Raw genomic sequence first — 19,362 nt, 5'->3', positions numbered from 1 at the left:
ATCAACACCGCCAGGAACACGTTTGATTCAAAGAACCCCTGGGCCCACCAGGACGTGACTTATGTGCACCTTGGAGTTGGATAAGTGCTGGGCTAGACTAGGCATTCTCACCTTCTTGTATTGACAATAAAGGTGGGATATTTATTTGTGATGGACACTGTAGGTGGTTAGTAGCCTCTCTCCATAAGTTTCATCTCAAGTGGAGAATCACTGGCCCAGAGTTTGAAAACTGGAAGCAATCAGAGAGATTCCAATCAAGGCCCACCCCTCACTCAGTTCATAACTTTGAGAAAATACTAAACTCCTTCCAACCCCATTTCTGCAAAGGGGAATGGTGTTCATATCAGTAATACCTCATAGAATGGACTTTTCAAAAATTTAAATCAGACAAAATCAATAAAATACTAGACTTAGATTATATGGTATAAAACAATCAAAATGTATATTTCATAATTAACAAATGTTTTATAATGAGGCACTAAATGACAGCTTATAACCTGTGACATAAGTAAGAAATTTCTAATTATTTTGACAAATGTGCCAGGTAGGAAAAGGGAGTGGTGGTCAGGACTTCATATCAAAGGAACAGAGATCCCCCTCTCTTTGAAGGGGGATAGCAATGCTCTGGAGACATCAGGGTTGTGTCCCCACCAAAATTCGGTGCTTTAAAGGCTTTCAGGAACACATGGACAAAACCAAGGGGGAGGATGAGAGCAAGGGAGAGAGGTGGATTTGGAGGGGGTAAGGGAGAGGGGTGGGGAGAAAATATGGACAACTGTAAATGAACAATAAAATAATTTAAGTAAAAAAAAAGAAATTTAGTGCTTTAAAGATCAAAGAAACCTGGTCCTGGTTTAAGACTGTGGAGAAAATGTTAACTCAGTGTTGGAATAAGTAGATGGTAAGACTTCTGGGAAGCAGGTTGGATCCAAGATAAGTAGTCATAAAACCTAAATCCACCTGACTTCTAACCCGGTCTCCAGAGATCTGAGAATCATTATGAAAAATTCCTTCCTATTTATTCCAGAGGCCCAGAGGGAAATTATGTACTTAGATACTGAAAAACACGAGAGAAATGTGCCTGACGAGCAGCTATTCAAAGAGCTGTAAATATCTCTCCCACTGCTGCTGTCCCTCAGCTTGTACAATGTTGCTGGACAAACATGGTTGTTGCTGCTAATTCCTAAGTCTGGCTCGGGAACTGATGCTTCACTCCTTCCTGCTCTTTTGTGTGGGACAGAGCTTCAGTCTCCACCATCCATCATTCAGGAACCAATTCTGACTTCCAAACAGAGACCAGGAAACCTGTCCAGGGGAGTCTGAGAACCTGGTAGGTACATCAGGAAAGGGTCAGAGAATCTGGAACCTCACAACTTTTACCTGAGGCACTGCAACCCTAATCAGTCTAGCCCCGAGATCAGACATCTCTGTTTGTATTCCTAGTTAAGGAACTAATTTATACTTAATTATTCAAAAATATTAGTAAGGATGCATCTGTTCGAATCTGCACTCCAGGGTCATGGCTGACAATTAAGTGTTAGGACTGGGAGTCCAGTGGGAAGATACTGCACAATGAGTGAGATGCAGGAAATGGTTGTAGGCAAATGAAAACACTTCTCAGAGAGTTTTGCTGTTTCTGAAATGAAATGGAGTATTAGGTGTGGAGAGCAGTGCAGTGAAGTGAGAGTGTGTGTAATAAAAATCTAAGCTAGGGTGCCTTTGAGCATGTTGTGTATTCATTGAGAAGACCCAGCCAGTGAGGCAGATAGCACCTTGGAGCAGCAGTTAGTGAGGCAGACATTGCAGTAACTTCTCTCATGCTGCGTATTCACATGAGAGTATATTTAATAAGTGTAAAGGGGAATACTAAATACTTTTTTTCTCATTACTGGTAAGTAACATATATTTTGGGATTTTGTGCCCTTTTACTTTCTATATTAAACAGTTAGTAGGATATCCTAACCCGCACTTAGCCTGTTCTTGCAGTGGGCATATTTCTATGTTTTCAATGAGAGGTTCTGTCATGCTCTTGGGGAATATAACATGAGGATTGACAGAGTATAGTGTGCTGAGTAACAAGTTTTGACAATTTGGTGATGAAAAAATTAAGGTCACATCTTTGGACATTAAATCTTAATGACACCAAGATGTCCTAGTTCACAGTGTTTGCATTTATGCCATGAAGACTTCACTGTACCACTTAATGGGATAGAATATTTCCAATAATTTCAATATTTCTTTTCTAGTTTCCTTGGATTTTCAAAGTTAAATGCCTACTTGAGAAAGCTAATGAGTGCAGAGACTTAAGCTCAACCCCTCCATCACATGTCACTGAAGGAGTGACTGTTAGACTGCTTAGACTGCTGGGAAGCACTTCCACACCAGTTGTTCTCAGTGAGCACAGATATGGGTGTGCAGTTCTAGGTGTCAGAGCCTGGCTCAAGTCTCACTGGTTAATCTCAAGGTGTCTGCAGGGCTGCGCTCCTCCTAGAGGCTCAAGGGAGAATCTGTTTTTTCCTCAACTCGAGGTTGTATTCTGACCACCTGCATTCCTTGGCTCTGGGCCCTCCTTCCTTGGTCAAAGCCAGCAGTGTTATATTTTCTCCTGGTGTCACTCTCTGCATCTAGGGAAGCACTGTGCTGACTTTAGTCCTCCCGGATGATCCTGGCTCCCCTTCTGCCTTAAATCAGCAGATTCGTAGCCCTGTTCCTTCAGCTACCCTCATCCACCCCTTGCTATAAAAAAATAACATATTCAAATGTACTGGGAAATAGGATGTGGACATCTTACAGAAGTCCAAATCCTGCCTGCTAAAAATTGTTTTTCAGGTGTGTATTCTTGTGTCAGTCAAGGGCCCTTACACAAAGGAAGCACAGATTCAATCATACCCTCTGGAATGGGTGAATACACTTTTCCTTCAAAACCCCGTGCAGAGACTATATTTGGATCACAGGAATGAAAGTGACTGCAACTGAGTCTAACACAGAACCACAGCCTTTCTTCCCAGAGAGTGGTCCACAGACCAGGACCTGCAGCATCAATACCACCTGAGCGCTTGTCAGAAACACAGCTTCTCTGAGCCTGAAGGATCTGCTGAAGCAGATTCCGCATTTGAACCAGATCTTAGGGTCTCTATGTGCATTTGAAACTGAAGAAACACTGGTCTAAACTAGGTTGTGTCACCCTTTACCATTGACATTTAGGGAGGGATAATGATATGGGGGAAGTTTAGTGTGTGTGCATGCATTGTAGGTGGTTAGTGGTATCTCTTCAGGCATTGCCAGATACTGTGGGGGCAAAATCATTTGTGGTCAATATCCACTGCCTAGAAGCAACCTGAAAAAATTATAACCATGGCCCATCACATGCTCTATTACCTTTGAGCAAATCACTAAACCCCTTCAGCTCCTCTCTAAGGCTTTGGTACTGGCTGCTCCCTCTCCTGGGCACACACTTGCCTACATAACCGTGATCTCTGTCCCTTTCTCCCTTGTGTACCGTGCTCGAATGTCACTTGTTGGCAGGTCTCACCTAAAAACCCTTGAGAAATAGAATGATCTTGTCACTTTCTAATTTAGACCTGCTTTTGTTTTCTTCATAGGATTTGTTACCATCTGTTGTTATATTTATTTCTATTATTTACTTCTATATTCTTTGCCCAATACTGGCTTGTAGGGACTTGTGTCCTTCAGAACCCTCCACTGACAGTGCAGACAGTGCCCAAAATATGGTCAATATGCAATTTGTATTCCTGAAATACATGATATATTTCTTTTTTTATTTTTTTTTTGTTGTTGTTGTTCCACTTACTCATGCATTTGTTGGTTGGTTCTTTTTTTTTTAATTTTAATCATTGTTCAAGTACAGTTTTCTCCCCCCACTCCCATTCCAGCCCACCCACCCAACCCTCCCCCCTTCCCCCGCATTACCCTCACCCCTAGTTTTTGTCCATGTGTCCTCCAAATTGGTTCTTGTAAACCCTACCCATTCCCCCCTGAAATTCCCTCTTCTCTCCCCTCTGGTCACTGTCAGACTATCCCCTATTTCAGTGTCTTTGGTTATATTTTGCTAGTTTTTTTGTTTTGTTGTTTAGATTCCTGTTAAAGGTGATATCACGTGGTATTTGTCTTTCACTGCCTGGCTTGTTTCACTTAGCATAATGCTTTCCAGCTCCATCCATGCTGTTGCAAAGGGTAGGAGCTCCTTCTTTCTTTCTGCTGCATAGAATTCCATTGTGTAAATGTACCATAGTCTTTTGATCCATTCATTTACTGATGGGCATCTAGGTTGCTTCCAGCACTTAGCTATTGTAAATTGTGCTGCTATTAACATCGGGGTGCAAAGGTTCTTTTGTATTGGTGTTTCAGTGTTCTTAGGACATAGTCCCAGCAGTGGAATTGCCGGGTCAAAAGGCAGATCCATTTTTAGTTTTCTGAGGAAGTTCCAAACCGCTTTCCATAGTGGTTGTACCAGTCTGCAGTCCCACCAACAGTGCACTAGGGACCCCCTTTCTCCACAGCCTCTCCAATACTCGTTGTTTGTTGCTTTGTTTATGATGGCCATTCTGATGGGTGTGAAGTGGTATCTCATTGTGGTTTTAATCTGCATCTCTCTGATGGCTAGCGATATTGAGCATCATTTCATGTGCCTTTGGATTTTCTGTATGTCCTCTTTGGAGAAGTGTCTCTTCAAGTCCTTTGCCCATTTTTTAATTGGGTTGCTTGTTCTCTTAGAGTGGAGTCGTGTAAGTTCTTTATATATTTTGGAGATTAAACCCTTGTCTGAGGTATCATTGGCAAATATGCTTTCCCATACAGTTGGTCTCTTTTTATTTTGATACTGTTTTCTTTAGCTGTGCAAAAGCTTTTAATTTCGATGAGGTCCCATTTGTTTATTCTTTCCTTTATGTCCCTTGCTCTGGGAGACATGTCAGTAAAAAAGTTTCTGCGTGATATATCTGACATTTTCCTAACTACGTTCTCCTCTAGGACTTTTATAGTGTCACAGTTTATATTTAAGTCTTTTATCCACCTTGAATCTATTTTTGTATAAGGTGTAAGTTGGTGCTCCAGTTTCATTTTTTTGCACGTAGCTGTCCAGTTCTCCCAGCACCATTTGTTCAAGAGGCTATTTTTATTCCATTTTATTTTGCTGCTTCCTTTGCCAAATATTAATTGACCATAGAGGCTTGGGTTTATTTCTGGGCTCTCTGTTCTGTTCCATTGGTCCATGCGCCTGTTTTTATGCCCGTACCAGGCGGTTTTGATTACAGTGGCCTTGTAGTGTGCTTTAGTGTCAGGTATTGTGATCCCTCCTACTTTACTCTTCTTTCTCAAAATTGCAGCAGCTATTTGGGGTCGTTTATGGTTCCATATAAATTGCTGAAGTGTTTGTTCTATGTCTGTGAAATATGCCATTGGTACTTTAATAGGTATCGCATTGAATGTGTAAATTGCTTTTGGTAGTATGGACATTTTGATGATATTAATTCTTCCAATCCATGAACACTGTATATGCTTCCATTTGTTTGTGTCTTTGTTGATTTCTTTCCTCAGGGTTATGTAGTTTTCTGAATACAGGTCTTTTACGTCTTTGGTTAGGTTTATTCCTAGGTATTTTATTTTCCTTTTTGCTATTTCAAAGGGGATTTTTTTCTTGATTTCTGCTCTGCTGTTGCATTGTTGGTGTACAGAAATGCCTTTCATTTCTGGATATTGACTTTGTATCCCGCTGTTTTGCCAAATTCATTTATTAGGTCAAGCAGTTTTTTGGTGGAGTCTATAGGATTTTCTATGTACACTATCATGTCATCAGCGAACAGTGACAGTTTTGTTTCCTCCTTTCTGATTTGGATTCCTTTTATCTCTTTTTCTTGTCTGATTGCTGTGGCTAGAACTTCCAGTACTATATTGAATAGAAGTGGTGAAAGTGGACATCCTTGTCTTGTTCCTGTTCTTAGTGGAAAAGATTTTAATTTCTGCCCATTGAGTATAATGTTGGCTGTAGGTTTCTCATATATGGCCTTTATTATGTTGAGGAATGCTCCCTCTATTCCCACTTTACTGAGTGTTTTTATCATAAATGGGTGCTGTACCTTATCAAATGCTTTTTCTGCATCTATTGATATGATCATGTGGTTTTTGTCTTTGCTTTTGTTTATGTGATGTATTACACTTACTGATTTGCGAATATTGTACCATCCTTGCATACCTGGAATGAATCCCACTGGGTCATGGTGTATGATCTTAATGTACTGTTGGATGCGGTTTGCCAGTATCTTGTTGAGGATTTTAGCGTCAGTGTTCATCAGCGATATTGGCCTGTGGTTTTCTTTCTTTGTTGTGTCTTTATCTGGTTTTGGAATTAAGATGATGTTGGCCTCATAAAAAGAGTTTTGGAATATTTCATCTTTTTGGATTTTTTTAAATAGTCTGTGAAGGATAGGGGTTAGCTCTTCCTTAAATGCTTTGTAGAATTCTCCTGTGAAACCATCTGGTCCAGGGCTTTTGTGTGTTGGGAGTTTTTTGATTACTGCTTCAATTTCTTTTGCTGTTATTGGTTTGTTCAGCCTTTCTGCTTCCATTTTATTGAATTTTGGGAGGTTATATTTTTCTAGAAATTTGTCCATTTCATCTAGGTTTTCAAATTTCTTGGCATACAGCTCTTTGTAGTAATTTGTTACAATCCTTTGTATTCTGTGGTATCTGTTGTAATCTCTCCTCTTTCATTTCTGATTGTGTTTATTTGGGTTTTCTCTCTTTTTTTCTTGATGAGTCTGCTTAAAGGCTTGTCGATTTTGTTTATCTTTTCAAAGAACCAGCTCCTGGATTCATTGATCTTTAGAATTGTGCTTTTAGCCTCTATGTCATTTAATTCTGCTCTGATCTTGGTTATTTCCTTCCTTCTGCTTGCTCTGGGCTGTCTTTGTTGTTGTTCCTCGAGTTCTTGTGGACGTAGGGTTAGGTTGTTTGTTTGAAATGTTTCTAACTTTTTTAGGTGGGCCTGTATCACTATGAACTTCCCTCTCAGGACTGCCTGGGCTGTGTCCCATAAGTTTTGGGTTGCTGTAAGTTCATTTTCATTTGTTTCCAAAAACCGTTTGATTTCTTCCCTAATATCATTCTTGACCCATTCATTATTTAACAGCATGCTGTTTAATCTCCATGAATTTGAGTGTTTTGTGTTTTTTCCTTGGGGTTGGTTTCTAGTTTCAGTCCCTTGTGATCCGAGAAATTGCTTGGTAGGATTTCAATTTTTTTGAAATTGTTGAGGCTTGTTTTGTGTCCTATCATGTGGTCAATGTTTCAGAATGTTCCATGTACATTTGAAAAAAATGTGTATTTAGCTTCTTTTGGATGGAGGGTTCTGTAAATATCAGTAAAGCCCATTTCCTCTAGGGTATTGTTCAATGCCACAATATCTTTGTTGATATTTTGTTTGGAAGATCTGTGCATTTTTGATAGTGGGGTGTTAAAATCCCCCACAATAATTGTGTTGCTGTCCATATCTTTCTTGAAGTCCTCTAAGATTTTCTTCATGTATTTGGGTGCTCTTATGTTGAGTGCATATATATTTACAATATTTATGTCTTCTTGGTGAATTCTTCCCTTGAGTATTATGAAATGACCTTCAGGGTCTCTCTTCATCGACCTTCTTTGGATGTCTGTTTTGTCAGATATGAGTATTGCTACCCCGGCTTTTTTTCCTGTCCATTTGCTTGGAAAATTTGTTTCCAGCCCTTCACTTCCAACCTGTACAGATCTTTTATCCTGAATGGGTCTCTTGTAGACAGCATATGTGTGGGTCATGTTTTCTTATTCAATCAGCTTTCTATGTCTTTTGATTGGAGCGTTTAATCCATTTACATTTAAGGTTATTATTGATAGGTACTTATTCATTGCCTTTTATGTACCTGTGATCCTCTCTCACTCTCTCCTTTTCCTTCTTTCTTAAAGCAGTCCCTTAGCATCTCTTGCAGAGCTGGTTTAGTGGAGGTGTATTCTTCAGACTTCTTTGTCTGAGAAGCTTCTATTTGGCCTTCTATCTTAATTGAGAGCCTTTCTGGGTAAAGTAGTCGTGGTTGCAGGCCTCTGGTTCTCATTACTTGCATTATTTCTTGCCATTCTCTTCGGCTTGGAGTGTTTCCATTGAGAAGTAGCTGTTAGCCTCATTGGGGCTCCCTTGTATGTTACTTCCTGTTTCTCCCTTGCTGCCTTTAAGATTCTCTCTGTGTCTTGAAATTTTGCCATTTTAATTATGATGTGTCTTGAGTTGGGCCTCTTTGGGTTCCTCTTGATTGGGACTCTCTGTGTTTCCTGGATTTGTGTGACTTTTTGTCTCATCAAATTAGGGGAGTTTTCCATCATCACTTATTCAACTAGGTTTTCTATCCTTTGTTCTTTTTCTTCTCCTTCCGGTATCCGTATTATACAGAGATTATTACGTTTCATATTGTCTTGCCTTTCTCTTAATCCCTCTTCATTTTTTCTGAGCCTCTTTTCCTTTTCTTGCTCTTTCTGGGTGTTTTCTTCTACTTTGTCCTCTAGCTCACTGATCTGATCTTCTTTCATCGATCCTGCTTTTCATTCCTTCTACTGTGTTCTTCAGTTCAGAAATTCTATTCTTCATTTCCTCTTGGCCCTTGTTGAGAGTTTCTATTTCCTTTTTTATGCTGAAGTAGTTTTCATTGGATTCATTTTAGCTTCCCTATAGTTTCTCATAGCTCATTCTGAGCTCATTGAGCTTCCTGACAATCAGTGCTTTGAATTCAATATCTGATAGTTGAATTGCCTCTATTTCATTTAGCATTCTTTCTGAGGCTTCCTCCCTTCCCTTCATTTGGGGATTATTTCTTTGTCTTCCCTTTGTTTGTGAGACTCTTCTTGTTCGCCTCAGCTTCTTATATTGATGTGTTCTGGCTCCCTGGGTTTATGTTGTGAACTTCTTTAGTAAAATAGCAGTGAGTTTCAGTGGTGCTGTTTCCTTGATCTCCCAAGCTCACTGGTCTTAGGCTGTCGTTTAAGTAGGCTTTTTGTTTGCCTTTGGGTTAAGGTTGTTGTTGAGTCCTTCTTTGGTGGTTCCTTCCCACCAGCTGGTTAAATGAGGGTCACTCTGTCCACCACCTTCTGTATTTTGTTGTGCTGGTGAGGGAAGGTTGTGTTGAAGCTGGTTCTTCTGTGTGTACAAGGTTTAAAGAAATCTTGTTCAGTTGCTTGTATTGGGTACTGTCTCTACTGTTTCACTGTATTTCCAGATAGGTCCTGGATTGATGTTTGTGTGGTTACTGCTCCCTCCTTCACCTTCTTCTGTTGTTATCTGTTAGTGGTTCCTTTGTTGTTGGGTTTCCTCTTCCAGTGGGTATCCTGGTGTTCACCTCCTCCACCTATTCATTTTTGTCATCAGTTGGAGGGGGAAGGCAAAATGGTTTAAGACAGCAACAGAGAATTGTATGCTATTTACAGTAGTAGCAAGTAGGGAAGATATAGGAGATCCTTTCACTATGTATAGTGTTAACAGTGGCTTTCCACCCAGCTAGCTGATTTTTAGAAAGGATGGAAAGAAGATAGGATTCTTGTTGGGGGAGGAAGGATTGTGAGTTGGATCTATAAAGCAGGGAGGTTGTGGGTGGTCAGATTCTGGGGTAAGGTGAGAGTAAAGGATAGTAAGTAGGTGTAGTGTGTGAGACAATAGCGTTAACCACTACAGTAATAGAGTTCAGGAAGCTTTCAAATGGGCTAAGATCTGGGCGGGGGGTGTTGTGAAGTAATTACAATTGCATGGAACAGCAGTTATTTAGAATAATATTACGGCAACAATCATATGACAGAATCTATGAGATCTAGGTAACAAGAATAGGGAGTACAGAACCTCGAGTAGTGTGCTGATGGGACACAGGTGAGTTAAAGGACAGTAGATTAGTAATACAGTATAGAAAGAGATATCAGGGGAAAGCTGTCAGGTCATACAATATATCCAGCCTAGCAAAGCAGGCTATACAAAAAGAAGAGGGATATAAAAATAGTGTTAAAAAAAGATGTAGGAACACTGGAAAAATAATAATAATACAAATATGCAGTAACTTGCAGGTTCTCTGTAATAGCAGAGTGACATTTATCTCACTGTCCCAGCTGTTGTGATGCCCCTTGTTTGGGTTCAACTTTGGTCTTTTCACAAATCCAGGATTTTGTCTCACTTGTAGGTATTTAGGAAAAAATTTAAAAAGTAAAAATAGAAAGGCAGACAAAGGAAGCAAGAAGAGTTAAAATTGGAGGACAAGAGGAGGATGGAATAAAACAAAAAAAAAAACAGGTAAGAGAGGAAAAAGAAATCAAAAGAGAATAAAAACAATAAAACTTAAAAAATTAAAAATTGTTAAAAAAGAATCAAATTAAAAAGTCTCTTGATTTCAAAGTGGCCAAACCGGTTTTTCTGCTCTTGCTGGTTGAGACAGGCTGAAGGATGATTTGTTTGGCTTTTCTTCCTTGGCCAGTGGAGTTCACAGTGGCTCCTCAGCTTTGGACCCTGGGTGTGGGAATCAGGTCTTTCCCCAGGGTTACTGCTGTGGGCTGGTGTGCGGGGATGCTCTCCTTGCAGGCACGCACATGCACCGGTGCGTCCGTGCCGGCACACCCACAGCTGGGTAGGAGACAGGCTGGAGCCACTGATCACTTTAGGAGAATTCCCCAAACAGTGTCTGTGTCTATTCACTCCTTCCTCTTGAGAAATTCCTCCCGTTCAAGCCCGCTGCTCCCCACAGTGGCCTGGCTTCTCCCACCGTGGCCTGGCTTCTCCCACCACCAAAGCTCCAGCCAGACCGGTGACCGTGGGAGTCCAGGTCCGCTGCGTGACTCAGCCCCTCCAGTGTCCACCGCCTCCAAAGGTGCTCACCCCCTCCGTGTGTTTGCCAGCACCTGGATTCCTCCCAGAGCCGCTCAGACCTTGCCTGGCTCGGGAGGGAGCAGTTGACCTGGCTGTCTCCCAAGGACCCTATGGTAAACCCAGCAGCGGGCCCCGGGCCTGGGGCTGCAGCCCTGGGACAACACGCTTGTCCTGGGACCCTACCTTGTTGCAGCACTCCCCTTAGGATCCGTTCTTTGTTCTTTCGGTTCTGCCACAATCCTTGGTCCTCTGTTTTCAAAAATGCTGAAATATGTTGGTTGCTTGCCTTTCTACTCCATAGATCGGTCAGGATTTTCTCCCCTGAGCAGAGGAAAGCCGAATCTGCTCCTTCCTACTCCGATGCCATCTTCTAAAAACATGATATATTTCTCATTAAAACTGCAGAATACTACACAGCAGAAAGAAATGGATGGAACTTGAGAACATTATGCTAACTTAAAATAAGCCAGGTGGTGAAAGAAAAATACCATATGATCTCACCTACAATTTGAACCTAATCAACAAAACAAAGAAGCAACAAAATACAACTAGAGACATTGAAAGAACAAATTGACAGTAACCAGACAGCAGGGAGGAGAGGGATAATAGGGGACAGTAGGGAAAGGGACATCAAGGAACATGTATAAAGGACACATGAACAAAGCCAAAGGGGGTAGCTTCAGGGGTGGGAGGCAGGACATGGTGGGGCGGGGGTGCGTGGTGGGGAGAAAATGGAGGCAACTGTACTTGAACAACAACTTTTTTTTAAAAGATTCTATTTATTTATTTTTAGAGAGGGAAGGGAGGGAGAAAGAGAGAAACATCAATGTGCGGTTGCTGGGGGCCGTGGCCTGCAACCCAGGCATGTACCCTGGCTGGGAATCGAACCTGCGATGCTTTGGTTCGCAGCCCACACTCAATCCACTGAGCTATACCAGCCAGGGCTGTAAATGTATTTTGAACAACTTTTAAAAACGTAACATTCCTGACACCTTAGAAAAAAAGTAGGTTGGGACAAAAATTCCTACTCTGAGATGACACAGAAAATTCCTAAAGCAGAACACATCTGTCCCAAAAGATGAAATTGTATTTCTTGACAGCAAAATATAAACCGTAGCATTAGAGCTTTGCAAGTAATTCTGGCTTATATGAAAATCACTCCTGTTCTCTTTCTCCTTCTTGAAAGTCACCTCCACCTCATGGATTCAGGGAACCTTACAAGAGTGTCAGAATTTCTTCTCCTGGGACTATCAGAGGACCCAGCACTGCAGCCCATCCTATTTGGGCTGTTCCTCTGCATGTACCTGATCACTGTGTTGGGAAACCTGCTCATCATCCTGGCCGTCAGCTCAGACTTCCACCTCCACACGCCCATGTACTTCTTCCTCTCCAACCTGTCCTTGGCTGACATCTGTAACACCTCCACCACCATCCCAAAGATGCTGCTGAACATCCAGACACAGAGCAAAGTCATCACCTATTCAGGCTGCATCACCCAAATGTATTTTTTTACACTATTTGGAGGTTGGGACCACTTCCTCCTGACTGTGATGGCCTATGACCGCTTTGTGGCCATCTGCCACCCCCTGCACTACATGGTCATCATGAACCTCTGGCTCTGTGGACTGCTGGTTCTGGTTTCCTGGATCTTGAGTGCCCTGGGTTCCTTGCTACAATGCTTGATGGTGTTGAGGCTGTCCTTCCGTCCAGGCTTGGAAATCCCCCACTTTTTCTGTGAACTTAATCAGATGACCCAACTTGCCTGTTCTGACAATTTTCTTAATAACATTGTGTTGTATTCTGCAACTGTGCTACTGGGTGGTGGTCCCCTGGCTGGGCTCCTTTACTCTTACTCTAAGATCATGTCCTCCATACGAGCAATCCCATCAGCTCAGGGGAAATATAAAGCATTTTCTACCTGTGTGTCTCATCTGTCAGTTGTCTCCTTATTTTATGGTACAAGCCTAGGTATATATCTCAGCTCTGCCGGTACCCACCACTCCCAGGCAAGTGCAAAAGCCTCAGTGTTGTACACTGTGGTCACACCCATGCTGAACCCCTTCATCTACAGTCTCAAGAACAGAGACATAAAGGGGGCTCTGAAAAGATTCTTTAGGGTGTCTGGTAAATTAGGGACCATAATCCTGAATCAGAAAATGTGACCTTGATTTCTCGGCTCTAAGAGGAAAATCAGAAAGTGTTTCTTCAATCAGATTGTGGTTTGCAAACTTGCTCCTTTTTTTCTGTGTTGCAATTTCCATTTCTTTGAGTTTGACTTCTCCATACTATTTACATTACTTAATGCCAGACACTTTTCCCCTTTCTCCTTATTCTAAGCTCAACATAGTTTTTTCCCCCTGGATCAGAACTTTTTGTAAATTACATACAGTTTATTTCACAGCAACATGGATTTCTTAAGAATCATATCTTCTGAAGTGATGTACATTGTTGTAAGTAAGTTGGTCTTGTTTTATAAATAGAATAGTCATAAGTTGTATTACCATGTGGAATATTTTCACTTTGTTACTCACCATTTATATACTTTCATTCGAGGAAAATCTGAAACCTCAATTTTAACTTTCATGTCCCTCTTTCTTTGTACATCAGTACCTTAGTGGCTTTCCCTGAGGATGTAGACTTGACTATTGTTTCTTGTAAATCTCAGGCTGTTGACAGTGATACTGTAGGATATGAAGGCTGGGGGTCAGCCTTGGGCCCTGCATCTTGTTCCTCAGACCCACACTTAATGTTTTGGCTGGATGGCCTCTTGTGGTCCTTATTGTAATTGCAACAACCATCAGGGAACTCTGAAAACATAGTTTATTTCCCATTGGTCCTGGAGGGTCACAACGTCCTGAGGGCCACAGAAAGTCTCTCGATGGGGGGCAAGGAGGAGGAGGGAGAGAGAGAGAAAGAACAGACTGAGTTGGATGGGGAGGCTTGGGTGCTTCCCTAGCAGCCTACTTATCACACAGCTGGCAGTAGGATTATATGAGATAAATGTCTTTGAAATAGATGCCTCATACGTCACAAGTGTAATGTCACTCTGGCTGGTGTGGCTCAGTGGACTGAGCACAGCCTGTGAACCAAAGGGTGGCTGGTTCAATTCCCAGTCAGGGCACATGCGTGGGTTGTGGGCCAGGTCCCCAGTACGGAGTGTGACAGTGGCAATCACACATGGATGTTTCTCTCCCTCTCTTTCTCCCTCCCTACCCCTCTATCTAAAAATAAATAAATAAATAGAATCTTTTTTAAAAGTATAATGTCAGGCATTTACACTAGAAACATACCACTGGATTTTATAACCAATCTTCCAGTTTTATTGTTTTATTCAGCTCAGTGTCCAGAAAACCTACCATAGTACCTGGAAAAAAAAAACAATTATCAAGTATATGAGATCTGTCCAGAAGCTATTCAGCCATGTAATGTGAAAAATAGAGACCTTTGTAGAAGAAGATACAAGATATAACAGACATTGTACAGAGGACAATTCTCCTGAACTGGTGTCTTGGAATCCTTAGGGTATAATCCCAGCAATGAAATCACTGGGTGTAAAGGCAGTTCCATTTTATTTTTTTAAAGACTCAACTTATTTATTTTTAGAGAGAGGGGAAGGGAGGGAGAAAGAAAGGGAGAGAAACATCAATATGTAGTTGCTTCTCACATGTCCCCCACTGGGGACCTGGCTGGCAACCCAGGCATGTGCCCTGACTGGGAATTGAATCAGAAACCCTTTAGTTTGCAGCCTGCACTCAATCCACTGAGCTACACCAGCCAGGGCCATTTTTAATTTTTTGAGAAACTTCCATACTGTTTTCCACAGTGGTTAAACCAGTCCCCATTCTCACCACAATGCACTGAAGTTGCCTTTCCTCCACATCCTTGCCAGCACTTTTTGTTTGTTGATTTATTAATGATAAGTATTTTGGCAGGTGTGAGGTGATATATTATTGTGGTTTTAATTTGCATCTCTCTGATGTCTGATGATGTTCAGAATTTTTTCATAAGTCTATAGGCCATTTGTATGTCCTCCTTGAAGCAGTGTCTATTCAGGTCCTTTGCCCATTTTTTTTCCAGTTCTTTTTTTTTTTTTTACTGTGGTTCAAATATAGTTTTCTGCCTTTCCCCCCACCCCTCCTCACTACCCAAGTCCTCCCTGCCTCCCTCCCCCATTTCCACTGCCCCTTGTTATTGTCTGTATGTCCTTTATAATTGTTCCTGTAAACTCTTCACCCTTTCCCCCCATTATCCCCTCCCACCTCCCCTCTGGTCACTGTTGGATTGTTTGTTTTCCTGGTGTTGAGTCATATGAGTTCTTTATATATTTTGGGGATTAAAATCTTGTTTAGTGTATTATTGGCAAATATCCCCATCCAGTCAGTTCCTTTTTCATTTTGATGATGGTTTCTTTAGCCATGTAGAAGCTTTTTAATTTGATGTAGTCCCACTTGTTTATTTTTTTCTCTATCTCCCTTGCCCTAGGTGATACATGCGCTAAAATATTATTACATGAGATATCTGCAATTTTACTGCCTATGTTTTCCACTAGGATTTTTATGGCATACTGGCTTACAGTTAAGGCTTTTATCTAGTTTTAGTTTACCCAGGTGTATTTTATAATATGGTGGCTTAGTCTCATTTTTTTTCAAGTACCAGTTCAGTTCTCATGACACCATTTATTTAAGAGATTGTCTCTATGCCATTTTAGGTTTGTGCCCCCTTTGTCAAATATTAATTGACCATAAAGACATGGTTTCATTCCTGGACTCTCTATTCTGTTCCATTGATCTATGAGTGTGTTCTTATGCCAGTACCAGACTGTTTTAACCACAGTGGCTTTGCAGTATAGTTTTGTATCAGGTATTGTGCTCTCTCCAACTTTGTTCTTCTTCTCAAGATAGCTGAGATTATTCGAGGTCTTTTTCTTTTGTTGGTTCCATATATATTTTTGGAACATTTATTCTAGTCTGTGAAATGTGCTATCAATGTTTTAATAAGATTTGCATTGAATCTATAGATTGCTTTAAGTAGTATGGATATTTTAGTGATGTTAATTCTTCTAATACATGAACATGATATATGCTTCCACTTATTTGCATCTTCCTCGATTTTTTTTCTTTGGTGTACTATAGTTCCAAGTACAGGTCTTTTAACTCCATGATTAATTTTATTCCTAGGTATGTTTTATTTTGTTGTTGCTGTAGCAGGGTGAGTTTTTTTTCTTTGTTTCTCCTCCTGATAGTTCATTGTTGGTGTACAAAATGCCATTAATTTCTGAATATTGGCTTTGTATCCTGCTACTTGCTGAATTTACTTATTAGATCTAGTAGTTTTTTTCATGGAGCCTATCAGGTTTTCTGTGTTTACTATGGTGACATCTTTGAATAATAACAGTTTACTTATTTTGTTTCCAATTTGGATGTTTTTATTTCTTCCCCTTGCCTGATCACTGTGCCTAGGAATTGCAGTACTCTGCTGAACAAGAGTGGTGAAAGCAGACCCCCTTGTCTTGATCTTGATCTTAAGGGAAATGCTTATAGTTTCTGTCCATTGGGTATGATACTGGTAGTAGGTTTTTCATATATGGCCTTTTTCATGTTCGGATATGCTCCCTCTATTCCCACTTTGTTGAGTGTTTTTATCATAAGTCAGTGCTGGATAATATCAAATAATTTTTCTGCATCTATTGACATGATCATGTGGTTTTTGTCTTTCCCTTTGTTTATGTGATGTATCATGTCCAAATTTAAAATTTTTAGACTTCCAGTCAAGATGGAAGCATAGGTAGATACACAGTGCCTCCTTGAACAACCAAAAGAAGGACAACAACAAATTTAAAAACAAAAAATAACCAGAACTGCCAGAAAGTTGAACTGTATGGAAGCCCAACAACCAAGGATTTAAAGAAAAAAATATTCATCCAGACCGGTAGGAGGGCGGAGATGTGCAGCTGGAGTGGAGAGGTCTCACAGCAAGGAGGCAGCTGGAGGACTGGGGACAGGCAAGGCAGCAGCTGGGGGAGCAGGCAGTCCCACAACTGCATGCAGATAAACTGGGAGGAACAAGTAGGGCACAAGATAGACCATGCAACCCAGGGTTCTAGTGCAGGGAAATAAAGCCTCAAAATTTCTGACTGAAAAAATTTGATGGGTTGTGGCAGAAGGAGAAACTCCCAGCCTCACAAGAGTGTTCATCGGAGAGACCCAGAGTCCTAGAATGTACACAAAACCACCCACTTGAGAATCAGCACCAGAAGGGCCCAATTTGTTTATGGGTAGTGGAGAAAGAGACTGAAAGCCAGCCAAGAGCTCAACAAGTGGGACTGTTCCCTCTCAGACCCCTCCCCCCCACACAGTGCTACATTACAACATGGCTTGCCCCACTCTGGCAAATACCTAAGGCTCTGTCCCTTACTATGGAACGGGTACACTGAGACAAAAAAATATGGCCTGAATGAAAGAACATATTGAAGCTCCAGGAAAAAATACAACTCAGCAACAAGGAGATAGCCAATCTATCAGATGCAGAGTTCAAAACACTGGTAATCAGGATACACGTGGAATTGGTTGAGTTTGGTCACAAAATAGAGGAAAAAGTGAAGGCTATGAAAAGTGAAATAAAAGAAAATGCACAGGGAACCAACAGTGATGGGAAGGAAACTGGGACTCAAATCAATGGCTTGGAACAAGAGGAAGAATAAACATTCAACCATAACAGAATAAAGAAACAAGAATTCAAAAAAATGAAGAGAGACTTAGGAACTTCTAGGACAACTTTAAACATTCCAAAATCCAAATCATAGGGGTGCCAGGAGAAGAGGGAGAGCAAGAAGTTGAAAACATAATGAAGGAGGCCTTCCCCAATCTGGCAAAGGAAATAGACTTCCAGGAAGTCCACAAAGCTTACAGAGTACCAAAGAAGTTGGATCCAAGGAGGAACACACCAAGACACATCATAACTACATTACCCAAGATTAAAGATAAGGAGGGAATCTTAGAAGCAGCGAGAAAAAAAGGAGACAGTTACCTACAAAGGAGTTCCCATCAGACTGTCAGCTGATTTCTCAAAAGAGACCTTGCAGACATGATGGGGCTGGAAAGAAGTATCCCAAATCATGAAAGGCAAGGACTTACATCCAAGATTGCTCTATCTAGCAAAGCTTTCATTTAGAATGGAAGGGCAGATAAAGTGCTTCTCAGATAAGGTCAAGTTAAAGGAGTTCATCATCACCAAGCCCTTATTTTATGAAATGTTAAAGGGACTTATCCAAGAAAAAGAAGATAAAAAACATGTATAGTAAAATGACAGCAAACTCACAATTATTAACAACCACACCTAAAACAAAAACAAACTAAGCAAACAACTAGAACAGGAACAGAAGCACAGAAATGGAGATCACATGGAGGGTTATCAGTGGGGAAATGGGAAGAATGGGGGGAAAGGTACAGGGAATAATAAAATTAAATTGTAGGTAGAACATAAACAGGGGGAGGATAAGAAGTATAGGAAATGGAGAATCCAAAGAACTTATATGTATGACCCACAGACATGAACTAAGGTGGGAGAATGCTTCTGGGAAGGGGGCTTAAGGGTAGAGGGGAATAAAGGGGGGGGGAATGGGACAACTGTAATAACATAATAAAATACATTTAAAAGAAAACACAAATTTAAAAATTTTAAGAGAGATGTAAAAGTTGCTATTTCACTTCCAGGGTGTCCATTGCTTTCAGCTCATATTTATCCACATACACATAGTGGATATTTGTTCTGAATGCCTACACTGGTGACCAAGATTCATTTTTTAGCATATACCTGTCTAATTTTGCTATTATCTTTTTAATATTTTTAATTTTAATTGTCGTCGCAGTACAATTTCCTATTATTTATTCCCATCCCAACCCACCCACCCAGCCCTCCCCTCCTCCCTCCCATTTCCACCTACCCCTTGTCTTTATCAATGTGTCCTTTTTACTTCTTCCTGTAAACCCTTCCCCTTCTCGCCTGAAATTCCCCTGAAATTCCCTCTCCTCTCCCCTCTGAACACTGTCACACTGTTCTCTATTTCAGTGTCTTTGGTTATATTTTGCTTGTTTGTTTTGTTCTTTAGGTTCCTGTTAAAGGTGAGATCATATGGTATTTGCCTTTCACTGCCTGGCTTATTTTGCTTAGCATAATGCTTTCCAGTTGCATCCACGCTGTTGCAAGGGGTAGGAGCTCATTCTTTCTTTCTGCTGCATAGAATTCCATTGTGTAAATGTACCTTAGTTTTTTGATCCATTCATTTGCTGATGGGCACCTACATTGCCTCCAACTCTTGGCTATTGTAAATTGTGTCGCTATGGACATTGGGGTGCATAGGTTCTTTTGGATTGGTGTTTCAGGGTTCTTAGGATATAATCCTAGCAGTAGAATTGCTGGGTCAAAAGGCAGATCCATTTTTAGTTTTCTGAGGAAGTTCCATACTGTTTTCCACACTGGTTGTA

The 19,362-nt window shown here is 40.9% G+C and overlaps 2 protein-coding genes across 2 annotated transcripts in view; one reads left to right on the top strand and one right to left on the bottom strand.

Moving 5' to 3' along the window:
* The window catches only part of LOC114503710 (olfactory receptor 7A17-like), a 158,512-nt gene that overhangs the window by 37,528 nt on the left and 101,622 nt on the right, over window positions 1-19,362 (bottom strand). The gene's annotated exons all lie outside the window — the stretch shown is intronic.
* Window positions 1,142-13,373, top strand: LOC114503707 (olfactory receptor 7A10-like). The gene is made up of 2 exons (XM_028521344.2): window positions 1,142-1,330; window positions 12,066-13,373. The coding sequence occupies exon 2, from the start codon at window positions 12,079-12,081 to the stop codon at window positions 13,039-13,041; it is 963 nt and encodes a 320-aa protein (XP_028377145.1). The 5' UTR covers window positions 1,142-1,330; window positions 12,066-12,078; the 3' UTR covers window positions 13,042-13,373.

The sequence above is a fragment of the Phyllostomus discolor genome, chromosome 8 (genome assembly GCF_004126475.2).
Source record: "Phyllostomus discolor isolate MPI-MPIP mPhyDis1 chromosome 8, mPhyDis1.pri.v3, whole genome shotgun sequence".
Classification (NCBI taxonomy): Eukaryota; Metazoa; Chordata; class Mammalia; order Chiroptera; family Phyllostomidae; genus Phyllostomus; species Phyllostomus discolor.
This window is presented reverse-complemented; position numbering and strand designations above follow the sequence as displayed.

What these genes read in the sequence shown, in the direction of transcription:
- LOC114503707 (XM_028521344.2), top strand. Translation starts at nt 12,079, where the DNA reads ATGGATTCAGGGAACCTTACAAGAGTGTCAGAATTTCTTCTCCTGGGA.